The sequence below is a fragment of the Anguilla anguilla genome, chromosome 5, assembly GCF_013347855.1.
Source record: "Anguilla anguilla isolate fAngAng1 chromosome 5, fAngAng1.pri, whole genome shotgun sequence".
NCBI lineage: Eukaryota > Metazoa > Chordata > Actinopteri > Anguilliformes > Anguillidae > Anguilla > Anguilla anguilla.
Window position 1 is genome coordinate 40,790,160 of NC_049205.1, and position 26,967 is coordinate 40,817,126.

At 39.8% G+C, this 26,967-nt stretch overlaps 1 protein-coding gene across 2 annotated transcripts in view; it reads right to left on the reverse strand.

Moving 5' to 3' along the window:
- spon1a (spondin 1a) overlaps nucleotides 1-26,967 on the reverse strand; it is a 92,179-nt gene that overhangs the window by 15,495 nt on the left and 49,717 nt on the right. For both annotated transcript variants that reach the window (XM_035416512.1, XM_035416511.1), the window contains exon 7: nucleotides 585-649. In XM_035416512.1, coding sequence (XP_035272403.1) covers nucleotides 585-649 — 65 coding nt within the window. The remainder of the gene's footprint in view (nucleotides 1-584; nucleotides 650-26,967) is intronic.

The following is a 26,967-nucleotide window of genomic DNA, read 5'->3' on the forward strand; positions in this document are numbered from 1 at the left end:
GTACAGAACACTATGCAACTACGTGCTTTCTTATTCAACTACTCTAAAGTAAACTGCTTAAACAAGGAACAAGCCACAGCACATGTATAGAACTTCAAAAATATTTGAACTCCTTAGTCAGCATAAGACAGATCAGAATACAGATTACAAATAAAACCACACATGCAGCTTTAAGTAAAATACTAATGATTAATGGTGAAACAAAATAAAACAAACATTCCGAAAGAAACATATTGGTTCTTTTGGAATGTAAATACCAATGTGCTGTATCTGAACCTACAATATTAGGTAATGTTTAGTAGGGTAGGAATAACAACACAAATAATGACGGTGTAGAGGTCACAAAGTGGGCTAATGTTGCTAGCAGAGCACTGGTGTCAGACATGGAATCTGATCATGTGATTTAGTAGAGTGAGGCCCACTTTCTGGCGATGTGATTGTGTCACTGCATTGTGGCATGTGAGACTAAAGTTTTGTTCCCACGTCCATCAAGTAAGCTCCTTGTCTCCTGGGAAAAACCTGCCACGTGCCGTGATATTTACACGAAACTGATGCAGGCGCATGAGAAAGCCAGGGCTACTTACACGTTCAAGGGCTGCCATGCAGGCCACTGAGCCTTCGCTTTGATCACCGTCAGGACGTCGTCACCCTGCAGAAGCAAACACAAGGGCAAGCGAAAACAAAGCTCAGTCATAAAGTGGAGAGGCGTGCATAATCTGCCAGGGGAACTGTCTCGGCAGGTTCAGCCGTAATTATCACATTCCACCATCAAGCGAGAACGGAGTCTCTCCCAGCAGGCGGGCTTCAGACTTACGGGGTTGTGAGCGAACACAGGTGTGGTGACACCCACAGATCATGGGGTGACAGCATTAATGCTCATGAATATTTAATGAACAGTAGGCGTTCAGGCCCACGGTGCCACAGATTCTGAGTTATTGCTCTGCTCTGAACTCCAATATTCTTTCGAATGAAGAATAGGAGACCAGCCCTACGATATCCTGGCTGAACTGAATGGCATGGATGGAGAAAATAAAGCAACGTGCCATCCCCCTCTGTGTTTAGACAGCTCCAACTCCAGCACCACACATCAGCAGAGAGGGGTTTCTATTTCAAAATTAAGGATCTGAGGGGCTTTCACATGGTGTAAATTGTGTGGCACCAGACAAATCAATTTGAATTTAGTAAACCAGAGTTTGTATTTCATATTTTGAAATGATATATACAGTTTTCAAATGTAATTTTATTACATTGAACTTTTCATCATTTGAATTTATATTGAAAGTTTTACAACAGATTGCTGTGATTGGAATCTGAATTTCAAAAAGTTGCACATGTATGGATTGCAATTCAGTTTTTTCAGTGTTCAGTTTCAGTTCAGTTAAAAGCTGAATTTGCTAAATCTATTCAGTGTTTAAGCTGTCGAAAAAAGCCACAATATCAAATCTGACTCTCCAAAAGCTTTCAGTTTGAAAACCCAGGACCTTAGGAAAAGTTGTTTGCAGATATCAGTCTGCTGGAGTGCATGACTCTTCTCATTGGCCATTCCTGAGGGCTAGAGGTTTCTGGCTCAGAGCAGCAACAATCTGTCAAATGCCTTTTCCAGGCCTTCACTGCGGCCTCTTTCAGTTCATCTTTGTTTTGGGGGTTGTGCTCAAGATTTGAAGTGAAGACATCAAGCTAACCCTCATGGGAAAGTGAACAGTCCCAAAACACTTTGAATGCTCTATTTCTGTTTCCCAGCAAAAAAGGCACTTGCTGTTGGTTTATTAATTTCCCAACAACATCATTAGAGAACAGGATGTGTTGGCATAGCAAGATCTTTCTCTGCACCTAAAATATGACCCCATTTTTGATGTATCTATTCATAACATATTAAAAGAGTTAGTTGTCTTAAATTGTCAAAAGCCAAAAACATGCTTGTTTGCAATATTTTGCTTGTGTTCATATAGCAGCTAAGGAATTGTTTGTCACAGTGATGTCTTTTTTAAAAGCTTACAAAGCATTTGTAGATGGCTCTTGAATATTCAGCACCAAAAACAGATTTTGGATGTCAGCAAAAACATTGTGCCCAGCACTGGTACCAAGAGACAAGAGATGTGGCCACTGTGTACGAGAATAGCATTCATCAATGGGCTCCCATGATGCATCTGTCTCATGGGGGAGGGGGTGTGCACAAAATTCTTAACTCTGGTCTTTGCTGCTTGGATCGTTTACACTAACCCACTCCAAAGCCATATTATGAAACAATTGTAATTGGCAGGTCCATAGTATGATATCCTTATGCCAAATCCAGACATGCCACGAATGGGTGAATGCCCAACGATATCGCTTTGGAAAGTATCCTGAGTGTTGCAGAGTCACAAAATGGGAATCAATTATCTTGCAGAGTGGGCATTCACTTTATTTAGTATTTTTTCCTATTCTTCTCCTGATGAAAATGACTGAGTAGTACGTCTTATTACAGAAAATACTAAGTTATTAGCCTAAATACATTTTTAAAATATTGTAGTCTGATCAGTACTGATTTACTGATACTGAGCACTACCCACTTAATTGGTGACATAGACCAAAAAATCTTCAGTTGTGCAGTTTCTTTTTTGTTTAGGTCCTTGTATAAATTACTAGAGACATCACAAAGAAGTGGGTGCTTCTCTGCTTCATGCATTAGTTTCTTTGTCCATAATATCACCTAAGCATGAACGAAATACGGAAGTTCAAATGCCATTCCACCAATCGCAATTCTTTGGAGGTGGGTTGCACCAGCGAAATGTAATTTAAAGAGTCAAAGCAAGCAAAGAAACCAAGCTGAACGACATTGCACTGCATGTTTGTTGTTGCACACAAGCAGCGAGGAAAAGACAAAGACAATAGAAAGCTATGTTTTCTAATCATTTTTTTTGCGTCGTTCAGTCTTTCCCTCTGTTGCATCATGGTATGTTAGGAATGGGTGGTACTCTCCAGAAATAACTGCATTTCCTCTCCTCTGTGGTAAATACGGCTGATGCCCTGTGCTGCTTTAATCCATACTGGAAATCTCTGATGTAAGGGCACCTGTACATCACCACAGTTATCATGGGGGGCTATTAGGACTATTCATCATAAAATCGGAGACCCTACCCCATTCTTCATTTCTGCCAAGAAGTGTTGCTCAAAGCTTCAGCTTCATGGAACATTCTGGATTCATATGGAATTTTCCACAGTGGATTTACTGTATACACTCAAGCTTACTGAACAGAGGTTTTTATTAAAACCGTCCATACGATTGTTACATAATCTACCAGATTGTGATCTATGTCTCAGTCTGAAATAATTTGTTTCCGCAGACTGTAGATGTTAAAAAACCCTTGAAAGGTTTTTCTTCTTTTCTTTTTTCTTGCGTACAGCACCACTATATTCCATTCAACAATATGCCCAAAGGGCCACTGAAGAATATTTCAATTTAAGCTGATAAAATCAATAAAGATAAAAGTAACCAATATGTTGGTAACCGTTGCATAAGCAGAATAAACCACTCCGGGCTGTCCCTTTTTGGAAAATAATGTACTTCAGGGGTGGTTAAGCGTCACCACCCCCGTTGTACGTTAGGGACTTTAAGCAGACGGCTGCAAGGAAGGCTATGGTGACCGGAAATAAATCTTTACACCATAGCTGCGGAAATCAAAGTCACTATGTAACAACTCTTCAGAATCAACTACGGGAGGGTCTGACCATCTTGTCTTGAGGAGCATATGACATGGCTTCAGAAAAATGGAAAAATCTATAAAATTAACTAGTGTCTTAGAAAAAAGTGCTCTGATATCATTGGAAGTATAGTATCATTATCTGATATTAAACTAGGTTTATTTCAACACCCAATAAAAATGGAAAATTCACTCACTTAATCCACACATTGTACCAATTACGTAAAAGTAGTCTATACCCCATAATAGATGGGGGCGGATGGGAGCAAGTCAAGTTCACACATGCGGTATAGAGCACAGATTTATTTCCGGTTGCCACAGCCATCCCTGCGTGAAGCCATCGATTCTCCCTTGAAGTCCTATTATTTTCTAATAATGAAACAGCCCGCCATGGTTTATTCCTTTCACATATATAGTTCTCAGTGATATGTACATACAGCATGTACTTCACACTCTATTACACTGAACCAGGCCATTTTTTCAGTGGTTGGCATTTTAATAAAATTACAAAAAATACCTTTACTGTGGTGTATTTCAGACAATGGAATCAATATTTTATTCTTTATTGCATTTTTTTTATATGCATGTTTATTTCATTGGAAGGAGCCCATACAAAGATGGGAGTTTTGTGCTGTCTGCTTGACTGAGAAGAAAATAAGAATTTATGATGATTAAGGAAATACAACCAGGCCCATTCATTTCAATGTAAGCCTCATACATATTCATTGCATTCATCACTACTATCAGGGGCTTTGCAGCCCAGCAAGGGCAGACAGATTCAATAGTTACTTTACAATCCCCTGGCGAGGACAGCAACACAAATTCAAGGCTGGCCATCAGGTATTAGTGCAATCTAGCACAGTCTTAAGCTGTTAAAAATCAATTTGATTTGAGTAATTCAAGTGCAATCTGTTTTGCTGAGTGCACCTCCCACATAAATATTTTTTAACAACATTGCAGTTACTTAGGAGACACTCTTATCCAGGGAATTACACAGTGGTAGAGAACATCAGTGTTACTCTCAGTAATAGAAAGCACAGAGGCCCATTTGTAATCAATGTGTAATGTTACCCTTGCAAACAACTATTTACACTGCAACAAAACAAAGTACCACTAGATGGATAACCTTAAACAGCCATACCAACATTATCCAAAAGGTAATGAAAAGAACAAAAAAGAAACAATGATAGTTATAGGGGTCAGGGGAGCCATGGTGCAGTGAGTCTTCAGTCTGTGTCAGAAGACGGACATGGTTTCTACTATTCTGACTGCAGTGTGAAGCTCTGCCATCAGGAAGCAGATGTCTATAGGTAGCAGAATGAAGAGGTCTGCTTGGCGTATAGGATCTTATCTCTTGAAGATAAAATGGAGCTGTCCCTTTAGCTGCCTGGTAGGTTAGCACTAAGGTTCTGAATCTGATACTCAGCTGACATAGGTAGCCAGTGTAGGGAGATGAGAAGGGGAGTGAGCCTGGTGAGATTGCTTAGATGAATAGCAGCATTCTGGATGAACCGCAATAAAACTTTAAGAAATAGTTTTAGCCTTCCCTTAAACTTTAGGGAATTTAAATTTGTTTGCCTGAATGTGAATTAACTTGAGTTTGTCACCATTTCTGCACTTATTAGTATTATAGTATTTCATTTACAGCTGTCAATGATGGAGCTTCACAATTTGCAATCAACTTTAGATACATAAAAAATTACAGGATAGAGGATGTAGAAGAGTCAAATGATTTTTAGAGCTCATCATTTCAAACTTCACCTGAATACGTAAGCATTGTCCTTTTCAGCAAATGACAAGAGACTCTGCCTAATCTGAAATGCTAAATTCTGTGGCCTTTAACACCTAGCATACAGTATGAATGGGATGTGTGGAATGCGAAAATATCGGTGTTTCATGAGCCTTATTCAAGCATCTGTGAATAATTACAGCCAGTGTAACTGCAGTTAAACTCCAAAACTCTTTAGAAATGGGGGTCATCCAGAAGTCTGAAACATGTCTGAAACATGTCAGAACTTTGAAGGTGAATCCAATTACACCAATAGTATTAATATATAACACATAATCACATATCGGAAAGTCTTATGCGAATGGGGTGTCATTAGAACAAAATGTGTAAGAAAGTGTGACCTTTCTTGTTAGTTTTGCATTCTAAAATTAAAAACATCACATATAAAGAATGTATGCATGTTGGTTACATGGAAACTGAAAACTAATGACCAAGAAAAGCAGAATGTAAACAGATACTTGGACTGGACTGTGAGTTCAAGGCAAAATTGGGATGTTTTTAGCTGTTTCGTAAGACACCGCTTTTGTGAGGAAACATTGAATGCGAAGTAGCACACAGCTTCTGAAAACCCAGCTCAACTTGACCTACTTCTATCACAGAAACTTAATAATGCATCCAATGTGTTGAGCAATGCATTAAAATGTTTGTTATTTTACACAAGAAGGAACAGTTGTTTTTGTTACATTATGGCAAGTATTTCCAGTTTCTTATCAGTGGAAGCTGAGACTTTAATCCTCACTTTTTGCAAAACAAATAGAATATAAGTATTGTGTAATAAGCAGCATGTTTTCAATGAACATTTGTCCTTACTTGTACTTCACAATTAAATGCAAGCATTACATTTTTTCTTCACAGTCTGGTGAGGGTTTGCAACGGAATGTTTCTTTTTTTTTAATTGTTCATCAAGGACAAATGCTTATTGAATTATGAGAGGTGAGCAGTTGGCAGTGTTGGGAAGGTAGTTAGGGCAAGTTCTGAATCTGTGCAAGGCCACTCTCTGGAAATATCTAATTTCCTTGCACCTAGAATAGCTCTGTCCTTATACATCAAGCATTATCTTTCCATGTCATTTCTCTTGAAGACATGAAGACATCAACTATCATACCCTAGAGAAACTTTCCCCTGGAGGCCTTATCTTTGTTTGAAGGTAGTATGTAGGATTGGCAATCAAGACATCAACATTCAAAACATGACATGACATCCTTTTATTTTTCTGATGCAACCCACAGTCGTACCTTTTAGCAAATCGTCAGCATTAACCTAAAAACCCTGCGGCAATAAAGTTTCTCAGAGTCAAAATTCAAACTTACGTGAGGGAAAAGTCTAAGAACAATGGAAATTTACCCTCACTTTTCTTGAATCAAAGATACCTCATGACCTCATGAATTGATGAGGCCTCACAAAGACATTTGGGGCCATCTTAGTCTGTCATTAGTGGAACCACAACAAACAAACAATTATGGTCCTTACAGCACTTCACAAAAAAAAGATTAATTGATTTCCCAACCAACCCAAGGGATGTCTAACAAAAGCAGAATTCTATTATGTGAATTGTCAGTGTCAATACACAATCCCAAATTGCCTAACCTGCTTGTCCCCAAGGATCAATGCTGACAAGAAAACGTCTGGAAAGATTACTAGCTAGTAGGAAAACATAATTTCCATTACTAACTACAAATCGGAAATTATCTCTTGATGAAACTATCGGTATAGATTTCAACATTTGATATTGATGACGATAAAAACCTCTTCTAAGAATCAGTCTGACGTTTTGCAAGGTTACAAGGTTCAAATTTATCACATGCTCTAATATGCAAACTTTAGTCGTATGCAATATTTTTTTGGTCTAACATAGATAGTTCTCTAGAGTAATTTTCTGAACCTTTCAGGAGTTTACACAGCCCGTAATGTGTAAAAGCTAGAGTATACATCTGATCAGCTGTGGTTACTGGATTATTGCTCTCTCTGGCACAAAAGCAACACGACTAGTCCTTTACTTCCCAAAAAAATCCCATTGGTTTTAATGGTTTTAAAAATCCTGGGCCTGGCCTGACCTCCATTAAGCCTAGCCGGTGCCAGACTCTGTTCACCTACTGTCAGGCCTTCGGTCTTTCACACCCCCTACTTTGGAGATGCTCCCCTGTCTGTAATTGATTTTACTGCGTTGTCAGTCAGGCCAAAGGCGCCTTCCGGCAGAGCAGAGTTGAGCATGTGTGCCTGTTTAATGAGGCTGTCTTCCTCGAACAATTCTCCAGAAGCTTACAAGCTGGGAGGACAGCCCCTCTCCGGTGATTTGGTTGTCCCAGCCACGTACCGCAAGGGCCCTCCGCACACAGCCAACCCCTGTCAGACGGCAATTTCGCTGCATTCGCCTAGAGACATAGGAGGAGGCAATGCTGTTTTGCAGAACTCCTGAATACAGATTGAAGGAGGACTCCAGGCGACTGTTTTAAAGAAACAGATACTGTCCGTTTGTGTTTGAATTTGACAGCCACTAAAATATGTTTCCGTGAGAAATTACGTTGATCCTGTGTGTTCTGACCCAGTCGGAACATGGGCTTTGCTCATGCTATCTAAACTGCTATTAAAAACGATTGCTGAATGAGCCCCAGTATACAATACGTTACCCCATGGCGCTCCCACTCTCCATTGATCCCTGACTGCAACCTGTACCACCAGCTAGGCAGTATTTTATTTATACTAATCCAGAAATTGCAACAGAAAACATCTGCCATTCATCTCCATAAAGGAAACAGAAATGCACATGTATGCTATAAATCTACATTTAACCACGTCCCACGGTAATTTCTAATATATGTCTGAGAAAGCAGAATTAAATCTGTATTTCTAGTTTAATAAACAACTCTTTAAATAAATATTTAGTAAGAACCACAGTTTTTAATTGGTTAAACTTCCTGACAGTAAAATCATTACATTTGTAAATTTGACGTAGCATATACCACCCCCAGTGACATAGCTGGACTGGCCATCGAGCAGATCTGGCCAATGACAGAAGAACCGATACACTTTTGGGTGGACTGGACGATACTAAAACTGCCACCATGAGTTGGGTCTACTTCCATTGACTGTAGGCTGTGCTACAAAGCAAAGATATACAAAATAACCAGTTTTTTTCACATTGTTTGATTTGAAAATGGGCTGTTCAAGGATTGATTGCCAGGCCCACATTTTTGTCCTAGTCTGGCTCCACCCTGTGATACAGATAATTATTTTCAATTCCACTCTGGAGGTTGTTTATTTCATATAAATAATATGGACAGGCATTTAAGATGGACTGTTTCTAGCATTATGAATACAATCAGCCCCATGAAACGGCATGCCTGTTGCAGTTTTAATAGCGGTTTTAAAATGTCACTGTGCCATTACATTTTAAGAGGACCAATTTTATAATTATGCAAGCAGTCTCCGATGTGTACTTAGGGGAATTTTCATACTTTCATTTATTAGACAGCCTTGCTCCCAGTTGTGCACTGTGTTATTTACATCAAAGGCAAGTGAGAATTTGGATTTTAAAACACCTTCATTTGGACATTAGCTATTTCAAAACAATAACAAGTTCTCAATAATAAAGCTAATAATTGAAAGAAAAACAATAAAATTACATTAAAGGAGGAAAAGGTCAAGGATACAAAGCGGAAATGAATTACTAAGCTGCCATCAAAATAATCAACTGAACACAGTGTTTTGCAGCCCCCAGATATTCAAATTGTAGCAGGTTTCCTACCAGTTTTAGGAGTATTCTACCCTCAATTAGGCAGAAACAAGGGCCTTAAACATTTCTACAACACCTACAAACCCCATTTTCTTCCAGTTCAGGTGGACTCTCAGCTTGTTTCCCACAGTTCAATGGCAGCCGTTTGGATCTTCCAGGTACACAGTTCTCAGTAGGCCTACAGTTGAAGGCAGTAGTCTTACTCAGCAAGCTCACCGGCTGACTTTGCTCTGCCTGAGCCTGGCCGTCCCCGCCATTACGGGTGGCTTCAGAACCAGCCGTGGCCGGGTCGGTGATGGTGTTATCTGCTGTTTGTTTAACTTTTGGACTCTGATATGGCCGAAAGCCACACAGAGAAAGCAATCGCATCTATCTGTGGTCGAATAAATCATGTAATTCTACTTTCGAAATACTGAGCGTTTGTGCCGGCGAATGTAACAACATGAACACTTCGCTTCTAAAAGACATGTTTCAGCCCAGGGTTTTTGCACCCCAGAGAAATCATTCTTACCAAGCTGGCAAACTTCCCAAAATGTGACCGCTGACGTTGGATAACCTCATTCGAGATGAATAGCGGCACATTCAATATTGTCACTTCGACAGGTGGTGAATATAACGGTGTCACCTGTATAAACATTTTATTAATAACAATACCAGTTTCAATCAATATATTAACTAATTTATTGTTCAAGAAAACAACAACTGCTTCATTCATACGTGAAGCAGACATAATATCACCAGACTTCTGCCGCTCGCTCACAGCAAGCAAAACATCCTCCACCATAACATTCGCCTCAGGTACACTGAAGCCACGGCAGGCCGATAGGGACGGCGTCTCCTCCTGAGATGCTTTCGCTAACCTACACACTCTTCTCAAAACTCCCAATAAACAACTCTAACCAAAAGTACTAAAAAACAAAAACAATAGTGCTGTTAAAAAAGAAGAGGAAAAAGTGAAAAAGCAAGAAACCTCACCAACCCACTTCCTCAACCCCCAGCATGCAAATCACCCAAGAGGGAGTGAGAGTGAGAGTGTGAGCTCTTAATCAAATTACATGAATGAATTCATTAATTAATCATTGCATTTATATAGCACTTTTACATACGCTCAAAGTGCTTTACAGTGATGGGGATCTCACCTCACTCACCACCAATGTGTAGCACCCTTCTGAGTGCAGTGCAGTATTTGGTAGCTGCTCTTATTTTGTAACTATTTACCAGAAGTTCTCTTGCTGACTTTTTAGACTTAGAATATCCCTGATGGCCATATCTTGTCCAGCAAGCCTGGGTGTAATTGCTAGCTGTACACTCAGCATCTAAGGGATGTCCATATTTATTTTGGTTGAGTTACAGTAAGTGCAGCCTGTCAGAACCTGTGATGCCTACTTGGGTATGACAAAATGATCAATAACTGGCCCATACTGTAAAGTTTGCTCTGTATATTGCTTTTGATATCCAAAATCCCCTGTAGATATTCACAGACAATCTATAGACCATGGGGATGGGGGTGGGTCTGCCACCAGCTCTATGAAATTTGTGGGAAAACTGGAAAAACAAATAAGGTTTGGTAAGGGAAAAACAGCACTAGACATGCTAAACAGAAGAGAGGCACAGCATGCAATTTTGATGAGTCATGACTTTTCACCGCTGTCACATACACTAAGCCTGACATGGGGGAGAACAGAGATTCAAAGACAGAAGATCGATACAGTGGTCTCTCGCCCATTCAGATCAGCTTTAGTCACACACAGTGGGACGCATTAAACAGGAGCCATGCGCTGTGGTCCTGCATTATAAGAGAAGACTGATGTTGTCACATGACATGCAGCCGCTTGGCCAATAAAGTAAAATAGCATGACTATAAATTCTTGTTAAAAAAGCCATTGCCTGCAAATTCAGAGAGACAGAAGGGGATTGGCACTGAAAAGTTGATGATTCAGCAGAGCTGCTGCCTGTTTTTGGTAAATGGGATTGGGGATGGGAGATTGAGGAGAATAGCAAAACAGAAGCTTGTTCACTTACGTAAAACTTATGTGAGTTTTCTAAAGTGGATAGTACAGCACATCCTGAGGAGAACAGTTAAAATTGGCATCTAATTACAAGTGTCTGGCACTGTTATAATAATTATAGAGCTAGCAATGCATTAAAATGAGATTTTCTCATGTCAAATGTTTCTGTCATACTGCGCAATACATTTCAATATGAAAAGCTGAAGAATGCTAATAATAGTTTTTTTTTGGCAAACAGTTGCATCATTAGCTGTGGCATGGTTCACATTCTGACAGTATTTTCAGTTGGATAGCTCTGAGTATCTGTGTTTTTTGATGTTAACATTGTCACATTAAAAGAGAGTTTGGGTAGAGACAGTAGTAATAGCATTTTTTTTTTTCATTTTCATTTTTAAGATCTTTTTCTCCTGCTCATATTGCTTTCTGCTCTTTGGGGAGAATAACAATGTTACTTTTAAAATAACTTCTTCACTTGAACTGAAGGATTTATAATCACAGTAGTGCACAGACATATTTTTTCCCAAGTGGTCTCACCAGTGCTTCAGAGTTATTTCAGAGCTTCCTGCAACAAGAGAGTTCACTAAAACAACAAAGCTTTTTCCTCTTTTCTCTCCAAATTAGAAGTGCACTGGGACAGCACTGTTTCACCATATTCAACACTCTTTTCCAGTTCACTCAACCTGTTGACAATGATTATTTATTTCACGACAGATAGTACTACAGCAGTGTTAGTGCCAACCAGAAGGGGGTATGGTCAAAAACTGGTAGCCAGTGGATAACTGGAATGATGTTGGGTTACGGGGTAATGTAGTTACGGGGTAAACATTAGATGCAAACATACCATTTGCATCTATTGTTTAACTCTGGCCATGAACAATTAACAACGAAGGTACTTTGTCCCACAATAAACAATACAATTTATATAGTGAGCATCATTAAAGTTATAACTATTTACATCATTAAAGTTACAACAAGTGCCACTCTCAAGGCACATGCCTCAACACCTGCAACATGGGAGAGATGCATATACATATACATATGTGTGTGTGTGTGTGTGTGTGTGCGTGTGTATTTTATCCCTGATTTTACCCATGATTTTCTCAACCTGAAATCAACTGAACTTGTTGATCTCCCTCAGCAACCCAAACATGTGACTCCTTCGATGTGATGTCTATTCACACTGCAGTAACACCACCAATGAAATGCTGCCCATTGTCGTTGGAACTAGCCGGCCTACCTCAAATCATTCCCCAATGCGGCTGGGCTAACTGCTGCCTCACCAACGTGGACCTTCGGCCATAGCCGGCAATGGCGTGACTGGGACTCAAACACCCAGTTTCAGGGCTCACATTTTGCTTCCTGTAGCAGAGAAATTTAGGTATGGTGCGTGTTTTGATGAACAGAAAACAGCCAGTGAATCTGCCTTCCTGACTCCATTGGGAAAAGATGTTCCTGCTCAGGGGGAAGAGGGCAGAGAACAGCCAGATCCATGAGGAACAGCTTGGCCAGATGGAACAGCCAGTTGGCGAAAGGATGCTGAATAGAGAGGTCTGCTTGGAGCGTATGAAGTAGTCTTTTTTTTTTTTTTTGAAGAAAGAAATGGGCAGTATCATTTTGCAGCTTTCTATGCCAGTGTGAGGGATTTGAAAGTGGGAAGCTACCAGAAACCAGGGAAGGGTGTTCAAAAATGGCTGCCGTGGCATGTGGGAAATTAGGCAGGTTGAAGATCAGGAAGGCAGTAGAATTCTGCAGTGGCTCATGGCAGAGGCTGACAAGTCGGCAGCAAGGCATTACAATAGTCTAAACAAGTGCTTGCAAGGGCTTGGATGAGTAGTTGTATAGCCTCCTGGGTGAGGAAGGGATGGATTCTCCAGAAGTGAAAGAAACAACCAGCAGGTTGCAGCCAAGATTCTCAGCAGGTCATCTGTTGTTTACAGCACAACAAGCTAACTGAATCAGTTTCCTGTGTCTTTTCATTAACACAAATCCAAAAGTAAGATGAATAAACACAATGGTTTATGTATTTTCACATATTTCTTCTAGTCCCGGCAATGATCAGCAATGTCTGGATTTATTGCCTTAATGACAGTGAACCACAGACCATTAGCTTTTCACAGCAACCCTCAATTCGAGAACGAAAACCCACTCTGGTTTATTCATTTGTTTGCCAATTAATGAACACATTAATATGCATTTGTTATTAAAGTTTTAGCTTTCATCAAAAGAAAATACAAGCATTAAACTGGCTGCTGTCTGTCCTGTGATTGAAGATGTCATTTTTAGTCATAAGTAACCCTGTTATGTAATTAGTGAAAATGTAAATGGCTTGTTGTTTCTAAAATATATTTGAATATGTGGATATTCACAGAGGAATAAAAGAAACCCAGCAATATAGCCTTCATCAAAAGAAGGGGGGTGGTGTTTTTAGGCCAATCTTCACATGGTGCTTGTTGTGATAGCAACATCAAAGGATTTCATTTTACCAGGATAATAACTCTACTACTGTATGCACTGAAATACATACCCACAACAGAAACATTTCATACCGGAGAGCAGAGACCAGAGAAAATGTACTTTAAAATGCTCTTTCAAATTTCAAGCCAGCCTGACTTGTCATCCTGCTACCTGATTCAGAGTTGTTTGTGTGTCCGTTGGTGTGTGTGTGGGTATATATGCGCATATTTGTTTGTGTGCATGTGTATGTGTGCAGCATACTATGTACTTCCACCCAGTTGTTTAAATATGCAGAAGTCTTGGTAAGAACCATTGTCATTTAAAAAAAATGAAAATGCAAATACCCAACAGATGGGTTCAACAAATGTTTTTGGGCAACGTGCATTCCTTTGGTCTGGTCACACAAGCACTCACTTCCAGTCACTAAAGATGTTCTTCAAATGAAGATCACATTATCTCCCCCAGTACCATTTATGGGCACTGTGAAATAAAGTAGCTTGGTCCTGGCATTAAAATATGCATATGCAGCCTCCTAATGCACACAATTCGCTCTCCCTGAATGCAGTATTCCCAAGCTAGCTTCTGACATTTTAATCAGCAGGCATAAGCAACAAACCCTGACTGCCAAAATGTCACCCTAAAGAGCCACAAATTCACATCCAGTATATTTTATTGTGACATTTCAAAGCGAGGTATCTTGTTTTATTTATTTATTCATTTTACTTAACTTGTTGTGAACTTCACGGTTAGGTAATGGTATGCACGGTGTCATATTAATGCATGTAAATACTTGGAAATGAACTCAAAGCTGACCATAAGATAACATGGCACAAGAGAAGAAATACCTCCTGAGCATATGACCAAAATCCCCACCAAAAGGACCTAATCACACAAAGTTATTCAAACTTTATGAAGAGATGTCACACTTTGCTAGCTTGCTTTCTCAAACTTTTTTTTTTTTTGTCATCTAGCTGACGTGACTGCAACTTCACAATACACAATGCCCCTGTTCGCATTCAAGCTAACGCTATAAGCTAGGTCAGGCACTATTTTCAACTCAATCCAACAAGAATCCATTTACAACATGGCTGCTTTATCAGACTATCCCATGCTCTTTTTAGTAATTTGTACAGCAGGCATTTGTTTATCTGAGCAGCAATAGGTTTACTTTTATGTAAATCAAGTTACAGAACAAATTAAAGAAGACTAACCTGTCAAATGAGTCCCCATTGGTGTCAATGGGTCCAGCCATTCCCAGGTAATCTAACAGTGTACTGCCAGGGGGGCTCTGCATCATGAAGTTCATGGCAACATTGAATGAATGTGTGCAGCCAAACAGCCAGCTAGTTCTCCTAACTTGCCATTGTGCTTTAAAATGTATTTATAATTATGGCAGATCGGAGAAAAAGGTTTCAATGCAGGCCGGAAGTATTTAAAGAGCTTGAAAAAGTGGATCTCAATGAGAGGCTTCAAGTTCATGTTTATAAAGTGTAGATTTGCTCAAAGATGGGGTCCTAGATAAAGTTATGGTCCCACTGGAAGGCATTGAAGTTCACTGAAAAAGTGAGTTTATTATTTATTCTTATTCCAAATCAACATTCTCTACGCTACTCATCCAACAGTTTTTCAGAACCTACCAAGTTTGGCTAGTAGTTCACCTAGTTGCTTGTGCTTTTTGTGCAGACAGTGCATATATATTTTTTAGATGCTATTTCACATTGAATAACTTCTTACTGATTTACACGTTTGGAATGTGAACAACACACTTCCAGTTGCAAATTACAATTGGTCGCTTGCCACTGCCATAGATACAGTCCGTCTCTCTTTTACAAAGCTTCTAACAAACTAATTCTCTGGAATAATTGAACCCATGTTTTGTAGTTGTCCATGACCATGAACTGCACTTTTGTATGTCACTTTGGATAAAAGTGTCTGCTAAATAAATATAATGGAATGGAATTAGGTGGCTGACATTTGCACCAGTAACATTAGCAATAGCAAAGCGCGTTCAACCAAAATTAATATTATAGTAGTTTCCAATTATAATTCCTGCCAGCTAACATACAAATTTCAGCATTCAACATAATGCTAATTCTTGTTACATATTGACACTTAGAATTGATTCTCCTCTCTTATCTGTTCAAAAAAATGTGTTTTTGTGGTGTAGATTCAAACATTATCCAAAATGTGCAATTTGGAAAGACCTTAGCAAAATTTCACTGCTTTTAGTTATCTAAACAATTTTTTTGCAGTGATGGGAAAGAGGTTGGGGGTGAATTTTGTATAATAATTTTGATGCTAGCTTATGTGAATTTTGTGAAATAAACAAGAGAGTTGCATTTCATATGTGACTTTTGTGTATTTGTGAATAATTCATCACATATTTTGATACCCAGACTTGATGGCACACATGTGCCCTTCAAATAATGCCATAAGCCTTCTGCTATGTGTCGCCACAAAGTTGTAAGGCTTTATTTACAGTAAGTGTAGTACACCCAGGTGAAAACTGCCATTTTAAATACCTGGGAAGAAGGAGTTAACCTGCACTGAAGCCCTCCAATTATAGTGCCACACATCTGACATATCTCTGCTTGACAGTTGATGAAGGTGTGATGAAACAAAGAAAAGGTTGAGTGGATGGGTCTGGATCAGAGTAGCTCATAGTACAATTTCAAGCTGCTAAATGAGATTGATATATTATGGCCAGGACTGAATTTGGCATCAGACAGAAAAATGTGATTTATTTCAGAGGCAATGCTAAGATGAGCAGGGCACAACAGCCATAAACATGAAAAGGTATACAATCAATGACAGCTGTGATCAACCACAATCACAGAAATCCATCTGTGAGGAACTATGAATTTCTGCTGACGATAACCGGGACATTGAATTTCATGAGCTATAGCAAGTGCACGCTGGGGGCTAAAAAATGATCAATGTGTCATTCAGGCCATTCTTTCTGCCAGTGGAAAATGGGCAGGTTGCCATTATACTGTACTAGTCGTGATGAGGCCGGATAATAAGGAAGCGGTGGATAGGTTTACAGGGCGCTTCAGCAGTGCAATCCCTCCGTCTTTAGACCAACCTGTTCTTCTTTTCTGGGATTTTCACGCTCACAATCTTCTTTCAGATAACCTGCCTACGCCATTCCGTAGCTTCCCAAGGAGGCAAAATACTTACTCATCACAGAGTGGGAACGCTACCCCTGGTCTCCCACCTCGCAAAAAAAAGGCCTTCTGGGAAAGCGGGATGCCCTGCTACAAAGCGATGTCACCCTGCCTGAAAGGTACGATTGACACAATGTGTAATGTATGTCAGCCAGACCTACTGTTGAGTAACATACTTGATTCTTACGAAATACATGCACGGGCTGAATGTAAAACCAACAAACACAAAAGCAGCGCTGAGGAGGAAGAGGCATAAGAAGAGCCACCAAAATATGTCAGATGAGATGTTTGCCAAAGATCAGAAAATGAGTTTGAAATTGAAGAAATCATCTTTTCTGAAAGGCGAACAGGCACCGATAGGTTGCTAAAGCAGGATAGCCAAGGCTGTGAACTGAAGATGTACAAAACAAAGCTTTATACAGGGAATTATCAGGCAGGCTCCTTGACATGATGGGGAAAGAAAATTTGTTTTAACCCATTAGCCTAATGGCATTAGGGAATGATCTAGATCTGTTTTATAGACTTCAAAAAAAGATTTTGTTAGAGCACACATATGAATGCAGCAGCTTTCGAAGTTAACAAAGGATGAGGTTGCTGCATGCTTGAATTGTCAAACCTACCAAAGCTCTTCGGTCAGATAGCATAATGTAATTGTGGCTTATATTCCTTTAAAGTGCCTATACATATTTCAATGAATTCTCAGTGGAGTTATTGTCTAATAATGCCAAACGTCCTTGCCTCCATTGTGTGTACCCTTGATAAACATTTGTCTTCAAATCGTCTGCAGGGTTCAATGTTTTCACCTATATTGTTGAAACATTCTTCAAGGGCAATACATTACAGAGATGGATTATTTACATTATGCGGACAGAACACCCCCAATTCCAGATAACACACAAAATGGTTTGAATTGAGACCTATGAATATGTGAATACGTACCGAGTTAATGACAGATTGTGCGACCTGCCAAATCATACATTAATTCTGCTGCCCGGTTAACCACCACCATAACTAAAAGAAGAACCTGAATGTAGATGGAGATGTGCATCCTAACAGAGAGAATGCTCACTTTCATTTTCAGGAAAGAATCACATCCATTTGTTGCATTCACCATTGGTCATCCACGAAAAAACAAATGTTGAAAATACTGCCTTGTTTAAAGATGGTCCTTATTCTGTATCATATTTGAGTTGAACTGAGGCACAACAAAGTGCCTTCATAATGAAACGTACATGAGTATACAGAGCAGGTGGTTTCTTTAGTTTAGGAGCAGATTTTTTATAACACAGTTGTTTGTGTATGCTTTATTATATCACAAAAGCATGTTATCTTTTATAATTTATGATGCTTCGCAATCATATATTCTTGTTCCTTTTGCATTTGTAGTCTTAATTATTATGTTTACAAATCCTGCCAGCAGCGCTGAATTGCTTAAAAAATATTTAAGCAACACAAATCAAGCTCTCTGCGGTGCATTGAATTTGTCTGACTAGTCTGTCATTAGCATGGAACATGGAGATGGTAATAAAACAGAAAGTGTTAGTTTGATTCGATAATTCCGGCTCCACAAATCCCAGCACCCATTCAAAACAGGAAATTTTACACAGTGTGCAAACACTCTTACCTCTATTATAAGCCCTGCATTGATCAGCCGTGGTAAACAATTCTGAAGAATTGCAGAAACCAGCTTGCTTGATCATATAATAGGGATTATGCATCCATGTGAAAACGGCTGAGAGAGAATCTCATAAGCCAGATAAACACAAGTAAACAAGTACCAACTGACACAGTGAGCAGCTGTGTGGAGTCCTGGGGCCAGTTGCTATATTGGAAATGTTTTATCCCATCGTGAAATTCAAGAAATATTCCAACTAAACAAAACTTATATCTACATATCTCCCCCAACAGGGAAGGTTCAATTATATTAAAACACAATGAATCAATTAGCATATTGTACTTTCCTCAAGATCATTTGTAAGGGTTTCTGAGCTTTTCAATTCCCAGGTTGTACAGTGGCTAAATTGGCTCAATAGGCTGTTTTGTATCATCATTATCATCATCACCATCAAAATTTAAATCTGTATTTAATCTTATATGAAAAAATGTTGCATATATGACCAGTAATATTATAGAAAACCTATAAACAGAAACAATATCACTGCCTTCTATTCTTCTCCAGATGGCAAAATGAATCATATTTGTAAATAAAAATTGGCTACTGGCTTAAGCTCTGCACCAGCGACCAGATGGTTATGGATTCAAACAACATAAGGAACATTAGAGTAGGGTATTTTACAAAGATCGTCTGTCTTCTGTAACTTAGTTACAGATCCACTATTTGCAAATCAAAATGAGCAAAAAAAAAACCACAACCAAAAAAAACATTGGAGACTAAAGATCTCCAAGGCAGTAAGCATTCAAAGATATGTAACCCATTTTAAAGGAAATTAAACACCAAGCACTACCTGAATGAAAATAAAAAGCCATTCTAAATTCCCCTCAAATGCATAACTGGATTAAACAAAAGTTTTACCTTTAACTGCTTTGTTGCACTTGCCTATCCTAATATAAAGCATGATTCTTAGTGTTCAAAAGGAAAAAGCAGGCTAGGCTCAAACAGTAATTGCTTTCACCTTTACCTAAATTGGCCCTAACTCAGCTTAGTCTTTGTAATTGGCTTTAGCCTCCTGCCTGCCCGAGAACCCGACGCATTCAATGGAAAACTGACCCGGTAATCTAGAAGTACCCACAGAGCGCTATCAGCAGTTGCACCCCGGTAACACATTCACACACCCATTCCCTGCATGAAACTTGATGATCAGAGGTGCGGCTACAGCTCTCCACAGCCGACGGGAGAGGAATAAGGGGAGCAGAGTATGTCTGAGCTCATCATCTTTTACAAGGGAACTGTGATTTCCATTGAATACCGGGAACCCTAACCCTCTCTCCCATTTAATGGCAGCTGTAGGAAATGTGCTTATCCCGCTTCGAGAAAGGACACCGGCAGTGCAGGGCCTGATGAAAGTACATTCTTGCTTCTGCAATAGGAGAGTTAAAATTGGAACATGGTTCCTACCACATTCAGTACAACAACCCAGATTAGTGCTAAAGACACAATGACTGATATAAATAGCGACAAATTTACTCAGCTGCATCCTGTACTGCACGTCACTGATACTCTCCAGTGTGTCTTCAGCTAAGCAAAGGGGGATTATATACCATCCTACAAAATACGTGGACATTATAAAAACACAAAGAAATATGAAAAGACATGCAGGCTGAGCAGAGTAGATTCAGTATTCAGTGTCAGTACCTTGAACAAGTTAAAATTGGGCTCAAAATGAGACACTATTCTAGCACAGAACAAAGGTAAAAAAAAGGTGTTTTTTCTCTTTAAACAATAATTTGAAACATCTGCCCAATTGCACAATGTATCCCAAAGGTAGGCACGAGCAGCAGACAAAGCCTTCATTTGTTTGGTGCATCTACTGTGTACAACAGACGGTTTTTGAGTTCCTATTCAAAATGCACACCTGCAATGTGCTTGAGGAAGCCAGGAGAAGGAACATATTTGGACAAGTTACAAACAGATGAGGATTGTTGGCACAGTAGACAATGTACAAATTAGGCCTCTTGCGGGATGCAGAGTGAAGACTAGCCCAAGTAAAACAGTTAATCGGTTTTCTTCAATGTCCCATTCAATCAGCTATGTGGACTTCACATTGTCCCACACCACCCCTGCTTTGAAACTATTCTGAGTCTTTTGGGAGAATGTGAGAGAATATGATGGATCACTGTCAAGAAGTCTTAACACATATCAAACTTGGTTAGAAGACGATGGATTTTTATTTAGAGTGAGCGAACATCTCTAAAAATGGCATTCAACAGTAGACGCAATATGTCCTTAAAAGAAAAATAATGTATTAGTTAGTGATACTTATCACCTGCATGATAATCTTCCATTTTGACATAATTCTCTGATTTTTAGCTCATAGAAAAGAGCAGTTGGCAGCATCCATGCCTTTACTTTGATTGAATTCTGGCAGACCCTGAAATAATACATGTGCATCTATGTGTATTCATTTTATATGCATTTCCATAAAATTAATATATTTTCCATTCAAGCATTGGCATTTTCATCTAGCAACTAATGCATCCATTTGGATGAATTTATTGGTGTAGGTGAAATAAATTACACTCAAGTATTTTGAGAAAACATACACTGCATCTGTCCAATGGAAACAAAACAAAAACAAATGCCTCTCATTCAGTTTATGTACTGAATGTATTAGTAATTTGTATCATCCACATTCAATTATCTAGTTGTCCCTAGACTGTAATGCTTAAAAGGGGTAATAAATACAAAATCATGTTTTTTGACTCTCAATGTACCTCAAAAGAGGTACATTGATGTCACAATTTGGGCAGAGCCAGAGAGGAATGCTGGAAGTGGGCAGCACCAAAACATTTTCTACAATTTCCAGTTTCTGATAATGTTTGAGAAATGTATAATGGCATGGATTAAAATAGCATTACAAAGTAGGCATACAAACACATTTGCAGTTGAAAGCAGCAATCTAGGGTGTAATTACCCTTTAAACTACTAAATTGGGGGTAACAGGAGGGATAATAGCTGAGTGATTAACATGGAAAAATGATCTTAGAAAATGACATTCATACTTAAAAAAAAAATTTCAACAAATAAAGCCCTAGGAAGTGTACAGTGAAGTTACTATTTTCAGATTAAGCATATTTAGTGCATACCTTGCAGCCTGAAATGCCATTAGTGCAGACAGTATTCTTTCACACAGTAAGAGAGAAGCAGTTATTGAGTTCAAATATCACCTCCCTCTGTGTTGAGGTTGATCGTGACATCCAGGACTTATCTCTGTAAGGGTGGGGGGCTGGTTACAGGAAAGCTCCGGGCCGGCTCTCTCTCTCTCTTTTGCATATGCGGCAGTTAAATCATCTAGTCTAATGGCTTATTAAATTGATTAATTAGCTCGAACAGATAGAGGCAATTACAAATTCACTATATGTAACGCTGTTAACACTTAATTTATTTTTTATTTTAATAGGATGAAAGGAATCTCAGTGTGTGCTTGTTCATATTAACTTAGCCATGTTCTGTTGTTGGAGATTTTGTTGTTGGAGATTTTAATTGTACAAGACAGGACACACTGGATAGGAATCACACAAAGCCAAATGCACTGGCCAGTAGAATGGTCTGTAAGATTATTGAGACTCATGAATTGTGTGATGACTGGAGGTATGTCCATGGGAAGCAGGAACCATATACTTGGACACACAGTAGAGATAATGTTATTTCAGTGGTGGGGCTAGATATAATTTGTTTGTTTAAGTACTAACTTGATTCCCAGAAACAGTGTCATATTACGCTTGTGGGATTTTCTTATCACAGCTTGGTGTCAGGGACATTCTCCTTGCAAACCATTAAGCCTGGTAGTACTTATTGGCATTTTAACACCACACTCTCGCAGGATGTTAATTTTAGGCAGGTTTTTGAGTTTTTTTGGGGGACATGGAGAAAAAGAAAGAACATTTATTCTTCTTTACAACAACAGTGGGACTGTGGGAAAGTAAGGATTAAACAGCTGTGTATGCAGTACACTCTCTGTGTCACACGAGACATCACACAATTTATAAAGGCTTAAGAGACTGAAATAGAAGGCCTTCAAACATTAGTTGAGACCTCAAGAGAAAGAGCAGTGGTTCAAGATCTTCAGAAAAAAAAACCCTCTTTGGTTGACCTGCTACGCATGCAAGCTCAGTGGTTTCTGGTTCAGTTGAGATTCTAAAGTATAGCAAAGATGGATGCCCCGTCAATGTGACAGACAGACAGTGGACTTCTTTTGAGCTATATTTCTATGAATGGGGGGAGGAGGCAGAAGTGGCCCACGGTTTCTATGATGGGGGGGCTTCTGCCTCAGCAGGAACTCTACACAGTGCTACAGGGCATGGAGATTGGGAAGGCTCCTGGAATTGATGAGCTGCCAACAGACTTTTACAAGGCTTCCTGACAGGTGCTGCGTGAAGACTTACTAGCTGTGCTAAATGACAGTTTTTACCATTGAGTTGTAGGCGAGCAGTTGTAACATTTCTGCCAAAAAACGACCACCCTAAAGAAATAAAACACTGGAGACCTGTGTCTTATTCTGCACAGATTATAAACTCATCTCAGGCTCTAGCTAACAGGTTGAGAGAAGTGATGGGGCAGGTTATTGGGGCAGACCACACCTATTGCGTGCCTGGCAGGACAATCACTGATAATGTCATTTTAATTTATGATTTTTTTGGCGATCTGTGGACAACTGGGAATTGACGTTTTTCTCATTTCCTTAGACTAGAACAATGCGTTTGACAGGGTTGAACATCCATATTTATGGAAAAACCCTCTGGGCCTTGAGGCCTTCGGTTTTAATCATAGTTTTAATGACAATATTAAGGTGCTGTATCAGGACATTGAAATGTGCTGACGGTGGTTTGAGTTCCTCTTTTAAGGTGAGTAGGGAATAAGACAGGGGTGCACACTGAGTGAAATGTACTCATTGGCCACTGATCCCCTGTTGAACAAGATCAGGACAGAGATTAAAGTTTTGAAAATTCCAACTTACACAGCATATACCAAATTTATGTGGATGATGTTGCTGTTGTTATAACTGATCAGAGAGATGTTGATGTGCTGAACAGTACAGTTAATGATTTCAAGGTCATCTGATCTACAAATGTTAACTGGGGTAAGAGTGAAGCCTTGCAAGAGGGGGAATGGAGAGGAGGACTGCCTAATCTGCCAGGGGGCCTACAGTGGAACGTGGTGAGCTGAAGTATCAGGACATTTTTCTGGGAGATGACACCATTGTGTAAAAAACTGGAAAGGTGTACTGTAAATGGTCATCTGAGGAAGTGGAAAAGCTTGCTACCACAGATGTCTTATCGAGGACGGATACTAGCAATTAACAATCTGGTGGTGGCAGCACTGTGGCATTGCCTGGCATGCATGGACCCTCCTCCCAGGCTATTGGCATTGGTTCAGGCAGTGATACTGGACTTCTTTTGGGACCGATTACAGTGGATCCCCCAGAGTGTCCAGTACCTGCCTAAGGAGTATGAGGGCAAGGGCTAATGCATCTGGGGACCAGGGGGGCTGCTTTCAGGTTACAGTTCACTCAGAGTCTCCTCAATAGCCCAGGAGACATAGTCTGGAGAGCCTTCACCTGTGTTATTCTGAGGAAAGCAGGTGGATTGAGCATGGATAAAACAATTTTTCTCATGAACTGCAAAGGGCTTAGTCTGCATGGACTACCGGCCTTTTACAACAGACTATTGCTTGCATGGGGACTCCTGATGCACTGTGGATGGGGCCAGTTACAGCTGTTATCTGGCTCCTGTAAGAACCGGTGGTATATGGCTCCAGACTGGATATGAGCCGCGCGGCTTTTCTACGGCTGGCTGAATTAGTTCTGCGTTTCAAAGACCAAGCAGCAGCAGGTAATGGACGTAGCTGGGCTGAAAATGCACAAGGTGGAGAATATTGGATCGTGCCTTGGGGTCAGGTCTTTAAGTTATGCCTCCAGAGTGCTGTAGGGATGGAGGAAGGCAATTGTCTGAGGAGAAAAGACAGCTCTTAAGAGACTGCCGTTAACACGGGCCTTCATGGAGATCCATTCCCTGGGCTGCCAGTTTCTCCCAGGATTTCCAGGCTTGTATTTTCAGGTCCTTTAATAAATAAACAGAAGATGGAAAATGTGGTACTGGAGGTGACTCAAGGGAAAAACATACAAATGGTTGTAAAAGTGATACATGAAAAAACTGTACTCTTACAGATACCCCATGGAGGGCTTATTTGCGGTTTAAGTGGGGGCATGGAGGGCACTGCACAAACTAATGTAAACCAAGAGGGTTGGGGATCTACATTGGAGGGTGCTGCACTGGGTCATTTCAGCAAATAGTTTTATAAAGAAATATAGCAGCAGTATCTCACCATTGTCCATTCTGTATGGAGAGAGAAACCATTCATCATTGTTTTTCGGGGTGTGCCAGACTTCAACCTCTCTTATTTTTTGGGAAGTTAATTTCTGTTACTGGGAGAAACACTCACTAGCACTCACAAGCAAACTTTTTATCTTGGGTTTCCAAACAAACATAGGCAAAGAGTAAAGTGCCAGCTCAATACTTTCATTTGGGGGCAAGCAAAAATGGCAGGTGGAGGGGATAGGCAGAATGTGGTTGTTCTAGTTAGAGGTATGATCTAGGATGCCTGAACTCTTGAAGTTTTTCTTGATGAATGAAAAGACAAATAACGATTATTCTTAGTGAAATGTCAGTTGGCCTACCCATACCAGAAAATCTGAGCATTATACATAATTAATATTATTATTGTATCATTTATGTAAGTTAAACAGTATTAATAAATAGGCTCAATTAATGCTAGTAATTTCTTTGTGATTGCACATCGTGCTGATAAAAAACTGAGTGTGGTGCTGCATCTTAGCATTCCCTAAGCAAAGAAGAATTATAGAAATAAACATATAACATCTCAAAACAATTCATCATCTTCCAGGCTGTTTGATACATATTCTTCATTTTAATCTCATCAGGGAGGTAATGCCTCTGCATGTAATGACTTCAAAGATCAGATATCTAATCAAATTGTTTCTGTTTCGCCACATAGTCCTTTTTCACTGTCAGACCAAAGCGTTTCATTGACACCAAGCAAAGCTTACTAGGAAATATTTTTTTAAACACTGGAAAAATGAATACAGAGACACACATACTAATGATTACATGGATTGGATTGAATTGCATTTTGAAAGCAGTAGAGTATGGCTATAGTACTATCCATTATAGACAGATCCGTCCCTCCCACGAGGCAGACCCACCATGCCCAGGGCCCCGCTTTCTCGCCTTCCTTTGACAGCAGAAGAATCGAAAGGTGCCAATGTTTTGGAGTGGTCCCCCAAATGTCTAGGGATGGCTCTGATTATGGACAACCAGTCTATATTTATTTTGGCTCTTACGTTCTACTACGTACCATATGTCAGAATGTTTCTATGTGTATCGTGGCAGTATCACTTCAATACACAGTGCTCCACATTAAACTTATTCCTAAAATCCTCCTTTCTTTTCTACCAGCTGGCTGGTGAGACAGGCTAACGTGGCTGACCAGGTCTCCCTGAGGTCTCACATGTTACTCCTCCCACAGGACCCACGGAAAATGACCATACCATTTAAGCTGCTAAACCCACACCTATTAGGCCCGAGATGGTGTGCTGAAAATAAATTTGGTCATGGAGCCTGTGTTCTTGCAGCAGCCCCAAGCAGTGCTCCACTGGCACAGCTCCAGAGCTAAACATCAGGAGTGTATCTCACATCAACATCACTTAAAGCAGGTCTGCTTCCTTCACCCTGCAAATTTTATATCATCATGACAAACATCAGGATTCTTTTTAATAATATGGTGGGCTCTGGTCAATTTTATACATTTATGTCAAACTTTATTCGAGGTACTTTATTCAAATGGGACCAGAGCTACAGTACATGATGTCGCCTCCACACCGCACCATACAGTATATCTGTGAGTTAACAATCTCAAGAGCCTTGGCCACTTTATATAAACATGGACAGGTCATTCTGCTATTGATTGTGTCCAGCTGCAGCAGGTAAGACATAACAGTTGTCTCCTTGGAAACTGGCTTTGCAAATATGTACTGTACAATGAACACGACACAGAGAACTGGCAGCCAACCATCGGTCAGAAAGCAGGATTACAGAATAGAGGTACACTAACAAGGCTCCCTGATCTCAGGCCAGTCCCCAGATCTGCATTAAAAAAAAATGTGTACACTGATGCACATTCAGCTTGTGTTGGAATATAATGCATGCACTAACGGTGAACATTGAATACTTCATCTGGCTCAGAAAACCTTCACCCGTCAGACTGGAGTACATTATTCTCCATAATGTTTCTGGTAATCAAACTGGATATAGTATTTTGTCTGTTGTTTACAGGTGCGTCAATAATTTGATGTAATGTAAAAAAATGGGTTATATTAATAAGCGGCTTTCGCAAGCGTATCAATGTTGCACCCTCTCAGAGGGCTTATAAAAACCTGCA